This window comes from Xiphophorus couchianus, chromosome 6 (genome assembly GCF_001444195.1).
Source record: "Xiphophorus couchianus chromosome 6, X_couchianus-1.0, whole genome shotgun sequence".
In the NCBI taxonomy this organism is placed as follows: Eukaryota; Metazoa; Chordata; class Actinopteri; order Cyprinodontiformes; family Poeciliidae; genus Xiphophorus; species Xiphophorus couchianus.
Window position 1 is genome coordinate 7806748 of NC_040233.1, and position 16674 is coordinate 7823421.

General features: G+C 40.8%; 1 protein-coding gene across 1 annotated transcript in view; it reads right to left on the reverse strand.

Annotated features, from left to right (window-relative positions):
- rem2 (RAS (RAD and GEM)-like GTP binding 2) overlaps positions 1 to 16674 on the reverse strand; it is a 54864-nt gene that overhangs the window by 18055 nt on the left and 20135 nt on the right. The window contains exon 4 of the mRNA XM_028021701.1: positions 1360 to 1537. Coding sequence (XP_027877502.1) covers positions 1360 to 1537 — 178 coding nt within the window. The remainder of the gene's footprint in view (positions 1 to 1359; positions 1538 to 16674) is intronic.

Genomic DNA, 16674 nt, shown 5'->3' on the forward strand with positions numbered 1-16674 from the left:
AAAACAGCACAAATCCCTTGCTCTTTAATCGATATTACTGGGCAGCCTGAGAAACAGATGGTGGGAATCATGTTTTACACCCAACAACAGACACATTTAACAATGAGAGTCAACTAAAGAACTCATTTGATGGCACTAAGGCCAAATGTCATCTGCAATCTGTAAGAATGCCCTCTGCTGAGTAGAAGGTGACATTGTGGAAAGAAGTTAAAGTGAGATATTAAAGGGGGCAAACCAATTATTTTGAATATTCTATCTATTCCCTGGTTAAAGGCGGACTATTAAAACCTTCTAAAAGAATAAAGGTAACCCTGGCATAGGATACTATTGTATATACAGCAAATTGGGTTTTCACAGCATGGATTAGCTATAATTTCTATCAAATATAGATTCATGAATGCATGGTGTTTATCTTAGCTGTACAGCCTTTAGAGAGATCAGACATTTATAGTATGATGGCTGGGTCTGCTTTCTCTCAAAATGACCACTTTACAGGATTGACAGAATCATGACCAAAATGGAAACTGAACCATGGGTTTAAAGTGTTTCATGTAACAAAAAAAACAAAACAAGAAATGCAGACATAGAGGCAGACCATGATGTGATTGTTTTTATATACAACATTAAAGCAACTATCATTACATTGTGAAAGAAAATATTGTGCTGATTGTTGTAGTTATGATATTGTCATTTGACTTTTGATTCACAAAGCCAGAAAACACGACAGCCTCTGACTCTAGTACTAGTTAATAAGTTGGCTTTTTGTGCAGAATACAATTGCTTCCTGTCACTTTGTTATTTTGTAGAGTAACACTGGGAATCTAACAAGCTGCTATTAGCTGGGCTATAGAATCTGTTAGCAAGCCTGCAGTTTGCTGTGTAACAGACCTGCGGCTACAGACCCTTAAAATGCTAATCGTGCTTTTTAAAGGAAACATTACCTTGGTAACAATAATGGGAGGCACTATGACCTTTCAAAGAGCCAACTTCCTGTCTTGTAAACAACTGAACTGTATTGGGAACCGGTGAAGCGGTAAAAAAGGGAAGTGAGGGCCAAGCAACTGCTTTATACAATTGGGACAAAAACTGAGCTCTCTAAAACTTTCTAAGATGTCTTTTTAAAGGAACATCAAACTGTAGGAAAGGTATGTCATAAAAAACTTTCGAGGTTTGTTTTACATTGAGTCCTGACCTTCATGGAGTGCAGGGCAGATATCAGAAACACAAGACTCCCCTGAAAAGTGTTTAGGTGAGTATGGAGAAATATCAAACTTCACGTTTAGCTTGAGCCGTGAAGCATTTTCAAAGTCATCAGCAGATGTGGGTGCGTACAACTTTAAAGACCCGAGCTCTACCTACCCTCTGAGCTGATTTCACGGGACCGGACGAGGTCGCTCTTGTTGCCCACCAGGATGATGGGCGTTTGTGGCTGGGACTCCCTGAGAAGGAGGCGGAGCTGGGCGGTGCGGTGGAAACTTCGCCTGTCGGTCACTGAGAACACCAAGATACACACATCACACTGCAGAGTGGACAGGTCCTGGGGATCGCAAAGCACACACAAACACATACACGAATGTATAATGCTTGCAAGACTCTGCTGGACAAGATTAGTTTGCACACAGTGAGTAGGGATCAACTTACACCAGGCCAGGTGTGGAATGTCAGGTAGACGCTACATGCGACACAGGATCTCTTACATGCCATTAATGGATAAAAAAATTCGTCCTTGAACATTTCTCTCTCCCCAACACTGGAGCTACTACCAAGCAGGCGGCACTCAAGTTTTTAGCACCGTCCCATGAGGACGCCGTGGAGGCTCTGGTTAACATGACTGCATGCGTGTCATGCTTCACTTTGATTCTCCTGACCCTCTTAACAATGACCACTAAGAGCCCACTGGCACTTTCTGTCACAGAGGCTCAATTAATGTGAGTGGCTCTGTCAGAAACAGCAGTTCAGAAACTGCCTTCAAGCATCTCTGTGCTCCCCAGCTCTCCCTGTCTGGTTCAGACAGCCGAGTTCAGATTGGACTGAATGAAGTTTATCAGGGCGAATTGGGTCATGAGGAGATTTGTGCATTTCTGAGTTTGCTTCTGTGTTTGTCTGACTTAGTCAAAGATTATGCAGCAGATCTTAAAAAACAAAAAACAAAAGAAGTGATCATATCTAGAGATCATCTGCAGACCAGCTGACGACTTGCTGACCTGGTTGTTCATCACAGTCCCTAAATCATATTACCTCCTTAATCTGGTTTAGTCAAAAAAATCTAATATGTGGCAAATACCGAAGGATTAAGAGTTCAACAAGCTGAGAGTCCTGTGCTTGCAATTAAATGCAAAGCGATTGTGGATAAACCTGTGACCTCCTTTAAATGTTGGTTAAACATTCATTAAAGGTGGTATGTGCAATGTTAAAAAAAACTTCATGTGAACAGACCGGTCTCAGTTTAAAGCAGATGTAAACAAAAGCCTGGTGGAGAAAACAAAAAAATATTTGATGACAAAGAGTTTTAGTAGATATTTATATTTTAAATATGGATTAATCCTTTATGTCCTAAATTAAAAATCTTCTGGATATTTTTGCTTATTTTAATTGTACGCAGTTCTTTAAATGTCCTATGAGTAAATGTATTTGCCCAAGTATTTTTTTTGAAAATACTTTCAATATTTAGTAAGTTATTTTCGCAATTTACTGTCTATTAAAAGAGTGCCCCTGCTACGGCGGGGGTGAAATTACCGTAATAGCCCAATATTGGCTGGAAAGCGCAACATCTCCCCTTTCAGAAACCACTGGAATATTCAGATAGCACAAAGTGTGGGAATTATGGTACTGCAAATTTGACTGGATCGCCGGCGCTCCATTTAGGACTTTCAGGGCTAAAGAACGAGGATAATTTTGACAAACAAAAAACTGAAAATCCATGAAAAATTTGAAAAAGTGAGAACATTTTCAAATGGATTCTCCATGCATAAATTCACAGAATCGTTTGTGAGTTTGTAAAGTTCTCTGGTGACAATGTTTTACACCAAACACAGAGTAGAAGCGTCTGAATTTTTGCCTTCCGCATTTCCTCTGAGACTTTGGTCATCCAGGAAATGATCCAGGTTAGACAAGGGTCAATTACCAGTAGGTTTAAAAAAAGGCAAAAACTTCTATTGCTGTACATTGCCAGTTAGCGGCCGAAAAAAAAAGACTCCCACACATTTCCCTACCCTATAACAAAAAATAATTTGGCTAGTTAGAAATATTTCTATTTGTGAGAAACACTGACAGCTGTTGCTTGGGAACTAAAGGAGTAGCACCCATTACTCTTAAGGCACTGCTGTTTTTAAATTAAAGTAGACCCAGCTAAAATCAGCTTGTTGTACTTGTGTTGTTCCATAAAGGTAAAATATCCATCTAAATATTTTGTATTTTCTTTAGCTAAAGGTGCACCAAGAATTCAACTGCAAATATTTGAGAGCTTTCAGGTCTTCAGAGAAACCAACAGTTTAGTGTGGAAACAATTAAGTTGGAAAGCAAACTCGCTGTTATGATTTTCTGTATCAGAGAGGTGTTTAAAATTAACTCAAATGAAGCACAGAAAGATAAGAAATAACTGAAAAGAAAATATTATTTTGATATATATGTTGAAAAATGTCTGTGGGTCATTCAGGCTGCAAGAGAGCTAGAGAGAGCAATACTTTCAGCAGATGACAGGAAGGCTGAACACGGTACAGCAAACATGCTCTGTTTTATTCTTTTTAGCTTTCTAATTCTATCCATCATACAAAATACAAGATTTTGACATTTTGTTAACTCTTTGGAAAAGATAAAGAAATAATCTGTAGTGTCTAGGGAATACAGTTGTTTTAATAATACTAACAATTTTAGCCTTGCTAATGGCTAATATAAGACGCTAAGAACTATTTAAAGTTGTTTTGCCCTTGTTATCCGCATCAATGTTTTACTGTGGTGCGACACTTCTCTGCTTCTCGTATATATAATTAATAGGTCCTGACAGGAAGGCAAGAAAACAATATTTTGAACACTCATGCATTTTGTTATGCTACAGTTTCCAGAGAAATTGATATCAAGTGGTTGATATATGTGACATGTAACATGTTACATGTTATACAGTCTTATGTTTAACTTATACTATGCAACTGTGAGGTTTTATTAATCAAGGTCATTCCTTCCTGTAACTAATCTAGTGTCACAGATGCCCAGTTGGTTCAAAACAGAAACAATGAAAGTTTCCAAAATCTTACTGTGAAACATTATGAAAGTAAAATGCACATTTGAGCAACAGTTGAAGATCTAGATGTTTTTTTCTGTAGGAAAGCAGCACAAAAAAGCCACCTGGATACATCACATCTAATACTCAACGTACTTATGTCCTCCCGTAAAGGCAATGCCAGAAAAAATACACCTGAGGAAACAATTTGAGGTTTATAGATGCGCAAATTGACGTTATTATAGAATAAGGATTGCAGTGAGCTCATATTTACAGCTTCCTACTGTATTTTCTATAAACCTGTCAGAAATCCACATCTACTCAATGCAAATTGTATTTCCAGAGGAGGTACAGCTCTGGAGCCATAAACACTTCTGAGTGGATCAATACAATAGCACGAATAACCCCTTCTGTCTACTGTGGGTCTGAACTGTACATCACAAGTGTGTTTTGAACACGTGTTGTAAGACGGCAAGATCTCCGCAAATTCGCTGACCGCGTGTGTCTCCGTGTGTAAATGTGTGGATGCCCCTGTCCCCGCTCCGCTGCCCTGAAGGTATTGTAAATTTCTGCCCTCCTGAGATTTTCAGACAGCTGAAAAATTCACAAGGCTCCAACGGCAAGACCTCCGCACTCTGTCTGTTTGATGGAGCGCAGGAAATAGGGGGTGAGACGAGAAGGCAGGAGGAGAGGGAGCTACCGACCACCTGTCACCCTCCGAGATGGGGGGAAAGATGATGAGGAGGTGGAGGAGGAAGAGGGATGGAGGTTAAGAATGCACGGAGAGGGATTGAGGGGACACATAAATCATTGTATACAAACAAGTAAAGACACAGACATCAATTAGGATCACGACGTAGTGCTTCAGGAGAAACGCTGCGACCGAGTTAATATGTCTCCTTGTCTATCGAAGGCAAAGCAACTCAGGACAGAGCACACTAATGCTCCCTCTCCACTTCTTTTTTCTCTCGATTAAGCAGTTCTGCTCAGCTCATGGAGAGCGGGCCATCTGTCAATACATACCCCTCTGACGCGCAGACGCACACAAACACAGAGCCACCGGGGCCCACACACGCAGAATAATTTAAATCATCTGTAAATACAGTCAGTCATCACTGAGCAATCAGGAGAATAACAGTGAAATACTTTAATAAGGAAAGACTCCATGCTGATTAGGGCTGTGCTATTTTAGACTCAGTTCACCATGAACACAGGCTTTACTGTCCCACAGTTGCTAAATACAGAAGTGATTGGCTGAAATTACAAATATGAAATACTTTGGTGCTCTTGCAGTCGCTGGATGTTTTGCTTGATTTGAGGTAGGTTCCTTAGTTCTTGGTTTGTCGATACTTATAAACACAAGTTAGAAATTGTTCTTATGTAAATTTCCTTGCTAAGTTGGCTTTTTCAATCACTAGAGTAGAGAAGCTTAGTATTATTTAGCCTTTGATTTTACGTTTTCAGTCTCAGAGATGCACTGATTGTTGAAATGATGAATCCGCCAAAATTTACACTCGACTGACTCGACCACATAGATGACGGTGGTTCTCAAAGCGTGGGATGCACTGGCCAAGCAACTTCATATTTCATTGGGTGTCCTCAATTTTTTCTCTAGGTGCCGTATTTTTACTAGAACAATAACCATGACATAATGGCACCCGTCATTCAATCTATTGGGTTTGTCAGCAACCAATTGATGGTAGCAATTTGTTCGGGTTGGGTTAGGCTAACTCCTGATCCTCAAGGCTCCCACATGCTTTGTCCGAAGCCAAACAGTCATGTGATTGTGGACTGTTTGCCTTTGCAAACACTGTTCATACAACAGCACAGACCCTAAATCCTCTGTTTTGCTTTTGACGAAGAGGTCAAGGAGCTAACGCCACACTTTTCTGCGAACAACGACATTGCAATCGTCATCCAGGACTTATAGACCACTTTCCAGGATTACTATGAAAGGAGATATGTAGTGAAGAAACATACAAATGTAGATAATTCCTCACAGCGTCAGATAAACATTCTTCACAAGTATTCATGTCTCCTGGAGATACAAAAGCCGGACCCTAGTGAAGAGAAGTATCAACAATGTTATCCGAACGCATTTCCACATAAAAGCACAGGAACAAACTTGTGAACAATCAGAATCGCACAGAGCTATCAAAATAGATGCAATCTTTGTCGCATGTCTACGTCAATGAGAACCGATGAAGTATGTCAGGGGCCTTAACCCTTTTAACCCTCACCTCACCACCAACTGTATCAATCCATCCAATCAGCTGCAATGTCGGCCCACTTTAAGTTAACTAAGAGTGGAGTAAAGTTTTTAATTTATTATCAAACCCTTATTTGACACACAACATTGAAGATGTCCTTTTACAGGACTTATACATGTCTTAAAATTACCCCAGAAAACTTATAGTCAGTTGAATGGCAGATGAGCTGATGGAGTAGAGATATACGTATATAGCTGGCTGGATTGGTTGCGGTCTCCTATGAAAATGTATGCGCTTAATAACATCCACAAATACACTGGTGGATTCCCGTGCATATGAATTTCTTCTGTTTTAAATCGCCAAACTCAGCTAAAACCGTCTGACTAACTCAGAGAGACATGACGTCCATCTACAACAGGTAAGGGTTGTAGATGGAGTTATTACTCACGATAACGTCAAAGAACTTCACTTGAATAAATCCAAACAGTCCCTTTAAATCACAGAGGACACGTCTTAGTGAGAGAGGTGAAAAGAGAAGCAGATGGGGTGGATATCTTCCTGTTGGAGTTACAGCACATGGTGAGAAATAAAAATCAGTTTGTGTAGTGTCTGACAGCTGAAAATGTGGGTTTTTTAGATTTACTATTGAATGCTTTTAAAAAAATTTAAAATAAAATAAAATTATCTTGGACAGTTTTGCACAATACACTGACCAATTTTTGGCCAATAATGACACAGTGGTACCTCTCAGAGTCAGGATTTTGAAACAAAAAGTGTATTCTCTCATTTCTGGTGCAATTTTGTATTTTTGTTTAACAAGTTAGGAAAAATAAGGAAAGGGTAAAGATCTAAAATTACTTAGCAATATTGTGGGAAATTTCTTTCCACTTGAGTTGCATATTTTTTTATAGCTAACTTGAAGCTAGAAACAGTAAACCCTTTAAACTACTGAGGTTTTGGACAGATCGTAAAAGTTATTTCCAGCAGATGTTTTACCGTGAACGCGCTGTTAAACTTCCCATCCTAGCAAGGGTTGCACCATATTAGGAATCCGTCGCTGTGACAGTACAACTGAATTCCCACAAGTTTTATCTAAATCAGGATTGGGCATCAAGGGCAGGAAGGGTCCATCTGTTTCGCCAGATATATTACTGGCAAGAGCATACAGTATGATACTTGGAAATGAAATAGCCGACCCATTCATTGCAGTCCAAGCAGTCCCTTGCGTTGCTGAGACTGTTGCATTGTAATGAAGAAAACATTAGAATTCTGAATCTCTCAATTAGGCATAATTAAAATAAAATATTGCAAACTTTTGACAATACTTTAACAAGTGGACACTGAATGCCAATGTGCATCTGTAGGAACTCACAATCATGACTCTGTATTAAAATCAGGGTGGCTTTAAATTTGGCAGATGACTGCTGCTTGGGGCCGCATCCCAAAATAACTCCACCATATGCTTCATGCTTCTGCTCATCACTTATCTATCTTGTCTCTACTGTTGACTTTCAGACAATCAAAACATTAATCTGCAGCAAAATTATATGGGTGCTTTCAAATCCTTTCATAAAAGCTTCAAAAGCACGCACATCAAAACTGTTTCTGGAATTAGGGGAACAGAAATAATATTTTTAAAAGACGGACTTTTTAAAAGGTCCTGAGCAAAATCTTCCATTTTTTCTTCTGATATCAAACGACTGGGAATTTGTCGAGTGTGGGCTACCCCAAGCAAATTCAGCTTAAGTGCATCATGTTTGATGCAAAAAGAAAGTCTGAAAACCTCTGGCCCATCCTGAAGCTTTGGATGTCAAAATCAGACAAAATTGCACAAATTTGACATGCAAGGAAAAAATAAGACTGAGGTAGAATGCAGTTTACTGCAAGTATAACAAAACACAAATGCTGAGACAAAGAAATGAAAGGCTGATGTGTGCTTTGAAACCTTTTCAAATTTAGTCACGTTACAACCATAATCTTTAATGCACTAGGAAACAACACGTTTTCTGTGCTTGATTGTGTGCATTGGGTTTGGGATTGGCATTACAGACTCAATAACTGTGAGTAAACATAACCCAGGAGTTTTTATTGGACGCACTCAAAGAGAAACCTCAATGAACCATTTAAATCTCCATGATATTTCAATCCAACACTCTACACTTCACATAAAAAAAACAACCGAGGGTTCTCTTCTTTATTGCTTCTAACTGTCTCTCTTCAAATAAAGCTGTAGTCAGTGTAAAGAGTTTTCTTTGCTGCATTTTTGCTGAGTGATTGACTTCTTGTCCTCATTTGCAGATTATTGGACATAGAAGCCAGTCATTCCTGGGCCCCAATATGCTTTCATATAACTGCATTGCTCACATACTGTACATTAGTGTGTACCCAGAAAAAACATTTAGCTGTTGGAGTCCAACACAACATTTGAAACCATTAACATTAAGGGCAATGAATCACCTATGAGACATAATTTGCATAATAAGCTGTGGCTGTAATAGCGCTCAAACTATTATTCTGTCTGATTGTGGGAAACCCCCCCCCCCCACAAAAAACAAACACCAGAGCACATTCTGACCCTTTTTGGAGAAGTGCTTGAGCGCGCATGTGTAGCATGCATCCGTCATTATACAACATACTCCTCTCTGTCTGGGAAACAGAGCCAAACTGATTGCAATCTATTGGCTTTTAAGCTGTTTGCTTTGCAAAACAAGATACAAGAGTAAAGCAGCTCAGGGCCTTTACATGGAACACAAAAGGTCACGCGTATCTCCACCTGCCTTCACAAACACGAGCTTGTATGCACCGATAAATGCATAGGCGCTCCTGCTGCCATTTGGCGTTATCAAAAGCAAACATGTACACTTTGCACACATCTGGTGCTTTGGTTTGCGATCTATCTGCAAGTCCGACTGGCTGTCTGAGCGGAATGAAGGACCGGGGAGATCGATAAAGACACAGGGGTGATGAATGGAGGGATTGAAAAAGGACAGGAAAAGGAAGCAAGCAGAGAGAGAGTAGAGATATAAAAAGGAGGCAGAGAATGTCGCTATGTGGCAAAGGCAAAAACCTGACGACAGCATGACGAAGCTCCATGAAGACGGAGCGCTGAGCTGGTACTTTTCCTCTTTTTTCCATGTTTTCCTACAAAGAGGCGAAGCGCCCCACAGGAAATGCATTACTAAGGTCATAGCTGCATACTCTGCAATGGCAAAACACACATCTGCTCGTGCATTAATACACATACGCCAACCTTCAGAGGCCAGCGATTGCTGAATTCAACCGACCTCAAAGCAATGTACTGTACGACAATACACGCTGTTGCACGTCGTGTCAAACCACCTCCTCACACAGTCACATGGTGCACACTCTAAGGCACGGTGTAATTGTGAGTGTTTCTGTATGACCCAGATTTGAGCCTTCATACAGTATGTTGGCATGTGGAGCCTCCAGCCTGTCCATTAGCAAATCCCTGAATCCCTGCGCACTAGTCATGCTGTTCACGCCCGACCTCTGACCTTCATATTTAGGGGGAGGATAAAAGAGGATTTGTGTCTTGGCAACAATGTAGTATAAGTAGAAAAAGCATTATGGGAACATTAAATTAAATATACTGCAACATTTTTGGCAAATAATCTTGGAGTTAGTGCGTTTATCTTACAATTTTTTTTTCTGTTTTGCAGGTTGTGGATTCAGGAAAAATATGTGTCCTTACACATACCAACAAAAGAAGATGGAAGCTATTATACCTTATTCTCTTGTTTAATACCAACAAAGGCACTTCAACAGAACATAATATCGACTAAAGAAAGCTGTAGCAGTGTGTATGTGTGGAGGTGGGCTATGGTACAAATTTCAGTGAGTGGTCTACAGTGCTATAATAATTAAGTGCATTTATCCATTTAATTTCTGTCTACTTTGTTGTTACAATATCTCTCCATAAAATCAATAAATGTAAACATGATGAGCACACAAGTACCGCTGCTTTGTTTCCCTCCTTATGTCAGAGGGAATGAATAAAACATCAAGCTGCTGGAAACCAAGCATATGCAAACTGAAAGCTGATTCAATAATTCTGGTCTTTATTATTTAACATATGCAGTTGTGTTTTTTCTGCAATTTTCTGCAACAGATGTTAATGTTCATCCAAATGATTAAAATCACTTTTGACTCACTCCCAACTTTGTATTGTCTAGATTAATAATGAAAAAGACAGCAGCGAATCAGATTCATAATAATCAATAATAAATATGAGAAGCTATTTCATTAGTTTTCATCCCCCCTACACCACAAAAACACTTCAATTAAGGTACCAAATGTCTTGTTGGTCACACGAGTACCGCAATCATTCTGATTGTTGGTTCACATTATTTATTTACAGCTGCATTGAGTCAGAAACCCTTACTGTTAACCAGCGGTGTTCCACAGAGCTCAGTCCAAGGGCCCAGTCTTTTAATTATTAATCTTCAGTTTAACTGCTATGCAGATGACACACAGCTGTACCTGTTTACCAGGGCCAACTCTTTTGTTCCTGCCTGTTTTGTCTGGTTGTTTAGATTAAATTAAGATAGAATTTGATGAAAATTTTGTCAAAGTAAACACAGATGAAAATGAACATTTCTGCTCTTGGTCGACTCTTTCTAAGAAGCTGTATGGGCAGTAACTATTCATCCATCACTTCATGTTGAGAATGTAGGTGTAATCCTTGACAGCGCCCAGTATTTTGAAAAATGTATCAGTACTCGTTCTTTCTCCTCATACTTTCATTTTCACGCCACCCTTTGTTAATTTCTCACACCAGATTCTTGTCATTGTTGTATTGATCATCACAGCTGTTGGTCTCTTCCTGTGGTTTATCCCACAAATCTCCACTGGTTCAGAACTCAGCCGCTCACGTTATCACCAGAACCTGTTTCACTGAACACAATACTACAATCCTTAAATACCTCCTCCTCCTCACATGACAAGCTCCATAATCCAACTCCTTTGTACCTCTGAGTTGTTCTAACATTACGCTATGTGCCAAACTCTCCCATCCTCCTCTATTTTCCAGCTCTCCAATCCATCTGCCTAAACATCCACAATGGGCTTTAGAGTTGTCAGCCATACGGTGTCGTGTCTCTTGAGTACTTTCCTTCTATCTGCACAATTGTTCGTCAGTAACTTTGCAAACCTGTCCTGAAATTCACCTTTATGAATATTCATCTGACAGTCATGGAAAAATTACCAGACTTCCTTAAATTGTAATTATCTCATTACATATCTCTGATTAATTGCTGATTAACAACACAAATGATACATATTTTATTTACTAAGCAAATTATATTGACAAATAGTGTGCAGGAAGTCACACAATTTCTATTATTAAATTGTGGTTTGCTCTTGGGGTGAACTTTGATAGTAAGACCGAGGAACAATGGCAGTCGTTTTTAAATGTCCACATTTTTTGCACAGTGGAATAGTTGATTACAAAATTAAACAGGGCAATCCTTCTTCTAAATATCGATCAATGACAATTCAATTCAGGTGTAATGAATTTGTGTATGATCGCCGTCATTTCAAGGAAGACTATAAAAGCATTTTTTATTACATTTTCCAAAACTGACAAAAGGTCTTTTGTTCGTTTAAAACTACAGAATGTTGTAGCGGATCCACATTTTTCCACATGACTGTTATTCAGCAAACAAGGCTAAATTATACTGCTGTAACTTAATTTTATTTGACAGTTTAAATCTAGATGTATTATCCCTAGTTCATCACAGTGATTGTTTTAATAATATGTTCTTATAGGTTCAAGAAAGCCCAAACAAATGAATCTATTGTTTTTAAATGTTAGCTCAAATGCTATAAGGACAGCAACATGCTATAATGCTAGTTTATTTTGGAAAATAAACTAAAGCGTTATATTACATATATAAAGATATGAAAATTAAGAAAAGAAAAGCAGCATGCAAAGGCTTGGAAGTATGTTAAGATTAAAATTTCCAAAGTTTAATTGCTGGTTGAAACCTTAGCTATTCAAATATTTCTTGAAGCGCTATTGAAAGTGTTGTTGAAAGAGCTTGATTCAGTGCAGCTGATTAAATATGCAGAATATGTAAGTTATAATATTTTGCCAAATACCCACTTAACTATGAAAACAAGCAAGGTGAAGCAACACAATTCAGACAAAACTCTAAAGAAAAGAGATGACACCTATGGGTTTTTGTTTTTATCTGAAGGCATTCCTATTGGATAGAAATGGTTGCTCACTGCTTAGCCTAAGGGTACAATAGATTCCTCATTGATCAACAATGGCATGCGCTTTTACCCAGCGGTTCCATTAATCTCTTGTACTTCATAGCGTATAAACGAAGAACCATGGAGAAGCTAAGCAGATGGGAAGCTGACAAAGACAATGCTCACCTCTTTTTCCACGATTGTGCAAGAATTACAAATAAAGAAATAAAGCCATGGATGAGCATTGAACCATTTTGTGGACACGCTTCAACTGGTTCTGGTTCAGTACCTCCTTTTTGAAACAGTGGCTATAGATGGATGATAGATGGTCGTTTCAAGCGGTGACTCGATTTCAAGCACGGTTTTTCCAATTCCAGTTTTAGTCTCTAACGCTTAGAGAGGGCAAGTTCAGCAATTACGTCTTTTAACACAAAGTCCAAGTCAAGTCTCTTACCACCAACAAGTGATATACCAATTTGCTTATAAAATTTACTCTGCCTATAACACTGCATTGCAGTAGAGTAGGCCTAATTTTAAAAATAAAAATTTCAAAAATGGTCTTAAAATTATAATTCAACATGCAAAAACACTGCTATTAGCTGCTTCAAATGAATCACAAAACAGAATATTCACAGTATTAGAAATAAAAGGAGGCTTTAAACCTCCAAACAAATCAAGCAAAATGCTCCTAATGGAGAAAAAAGGTGAATAAAAAAGTAAACATTATTTATCCATCCATCCATCTTCTTCCGCTTATCCGGGGTCGGGTCGCGGGGGTAGCAGCTTCAGAAGGGCAGGATCAAGGAGTTCTGACTATATGGAACCCTCTGCATATCAGGAGCAACCCGTTAAAAAACAAGCTGATACATCGACTGGAGACAGAGAGACTGGTTCCCTTTTTCCTTCCCCCCTCCCTCTCTGCTCCTCTACTCATTCACAGGATTCACAAGATACCTATGAAGAAATGTCTTCTGGACCAGAGTTTCTTAAATTTACAGGTGGAATGAATCAGCAGGTTCTCCTCGGCACGTCTTTCCTTAGCGCTCACGTAGCAGACCTCACTTCATTTAAGCCACCTGACTCTAACGTCCCAGAGGATCCACCACTCTGTGTTTCTGAGGTCTGAGGCCGGGGTCCAGATTTTATCTTTACACATATCTTCCTCCAGAATGTGTCTGGCCCCCCGGCACAGCAAAACAGGACATTACCTGTCCGGATCACTACAAGAAAATTTACAAAAATCAGAAATATAAATTACAGCTGTCCTAATTCAAACATCAAACTGTTCCCCTGCCTAAAGGAACCTCAGACTGAAGAACTTTTGGCGTCAAAAGGCACTTAAACTAGCTCTTTTAAATACCAGATTTCTCTGTGCTAAAGCTCTATTAATTAATGATTTCATCACTGTGCTTAACATCAATGTTATGTTTCTGACAGAAACATGGTTGAATGACAATAATGAACCAATCGTACTAATTGAATCAGGCCACGGTGAGAACCAATGTGCTCCTGGAACGGACACAGAAGACTTTAGAAATTAAAAGATCCATGATGACAACCAGTTCCCTATCGTTCCCGACTCGTACATGTCCAGAAAAGTGCGCCCGATTCTCTGAAATATTGTTCTCTTTGGCGTTTCCTCCAGCAACAGCGTCTCATCCTCTGATTTTTTTGCCATCCTGGATTTGGCTCTGTCCAGCTTCACTTTTAAAACAACAATCTCTTTGTTAAGTTGATCATTTTCCGCTTCCAGGAATTCAATCTTTTCTCTCATCTTTCTCAGCGAATCCTGTGTGTTTTCTCTTATAGTTTTGTGTGTCCGTTCCAGGAGCACATTGGTTCTCACCATGGAGTCGTAGTCGGTTTGTAATCGCTGTGCCGTATTCCTGGCTTCGTCCAAATCTGAATTGAGTCGTCTGATTTTTTGTTTGCAATGTTCATTGCGACTTTGAAGCATCTCGTTCACTGTTTCATAGTTGCTCACGTCACTGGTGTTCCGGCTACGTTGAAGACGCTCGATTTTCTTCATCAACGTTGCCACCATTTCTTTAAGCTGCTTGTTTTCACGCTTGCACTTCTCGCAGTTCCTCTCAAAAATGTCTGTTCCTGCCAACAGGAAATTGTTTCCTCCTGTTGCAGTGGTTTTTATTCCTGCCGAAAAAAAATCCTTCTCTGCCATGATACTTGTCTCTTCTGTCGAACCTAAAACCGCAAATGAATTTTTCTGTGGAATCTGGGAATACAGAGACAGTGACCAGTGATGTCACAGACAGGATGAGTGACATCACTGCTTCACATCAAAGCCACAAGAAGTCTGTTGCGTGGGCGGGGGGAAAGGGGGGGGAGGGGGGATGGGTTTTTTTAAACTTTATTCTCAGATACACTGTATAACGACAGAGTGAAACATTTGTTATGCCTCCAGAAAAACAAATACAGATAAACATATTCAAGAAAAAGCTAAGGGGCTTCGATTCCCAACTCAAAGCAGTACAGATTTAAATTGTTTTAGTAGCTATTTTTTGTCAGAGTCTTTCATAGTCGGGATATAAAACTTAACTTCATTGTAAAATGCAGCAAGGCATGGCTTTCTCTACCTGGAACAATGAATATGATATTTAGCTAGTGGCAATAAAGGATTTATGAGAAACTCAGAATTGTTAAGCATGATTTTAGTGAGGCCAAGTAAGAAATCTTCCCATAACAGAATAAATTGAAATTCTGTCCATGAAAGTGATGAACAGAATCGGTGACAAAGGGCAGCCCTGGCGGAGTCCAACTCTCACCGGAAATGAGCCCGACTTACTGCCGGCAATGCGGACCAGACTCTGACACCGGTCATACAGGGACCTGACAGCCCGTATCAAAGGGCCCGGTACCCCATACTCCTGGAGAACCCCCCACAGGGCTCCCCGAGGAACACAGTCGAACGCCTTCTCCAGGTCCACAAAACACATGTAGACTGGTTGGGCGAACTCCCATGCACCCTCCAGGACCCTGTCGAGGGTGTAGAGCTGGTCCAGTGTTCCACGACCAGGACGAAAACCACACTGCTCTTCCTGAATCCGAGGTTCGACTATCCGACGGACCCTCCTCTCCAGGACCCCTGAATAGACCTTGCCAGGGAGGCTTAAGAGTGTGACTCCTCTATAATTGGAGCACACCCTCCGGTCCCCCTTTTTGAACAGGGGGACCATCACCCCAGTCTGCCAATCCAAGGGAACTGCCCCCAATGTCCATGTGATATTGCAGAATCGCGTCAGCCAACACAACCCTACAACATCCAGAGCCTTAAGGAACTCCGGGCAGATCTCATCCACCCCCGGGGCCTTGCCACCGAGGAGCTTCTCAACCACCTTGGCGACCTCGTCCCCAGAGATTGGAGAGCCCAACCCAGAGTCCCCAGGCTCAGCTTCCTCAATGGAAGGCATGTTGGTGGGATTGAGGAGGTCTTTGAAGTACTCTGCCCACCGGCCCACAACGTCCCGAGTAGAGGTCAGCAGCACACCATCCCCACTATAAACAGTGTTGGTGCCATACTGCTTCCCCCCCGCCCCCCGAGACGCCGGATGGTGGACCAGAATCGTCTCGAAACCGTACGGAAGTCTTTCTCCATGGCCTCTCCAAACTCCTCCCACGCCCGAGTTTTTGCCTCAGTAACAACCCGAGCCGCATGCCGCTTCGCCCGCCGGTACCCATCAGCTGCTTCTGGGGTCCCACAGGCCAAAAAGGCCCGATAGGACTCCTTCTTCAGCCTGACGGCATCCCTCACCGAAGGTGTCCACCAACGGGTTGCCGCCGCGACAGGCACCGACAACCTTGCGGCCACAGCTCCGATCGGCCGCCTCGACAATGGAGGCACGGAACACGGTCCACTCAGACTCCATGTTCCTCACATCCCCCTGGACGTGTTCGAAGTTTTGTCGGAGATGAGAGTTAAAACTCCGTCTCACTGGGGATTCCGCCCGACGTACCCAGCAGACCCTCACAACACGTTTGGGCCTGCCAGGTCTGACCGGCTTCCTCCCCCACCAC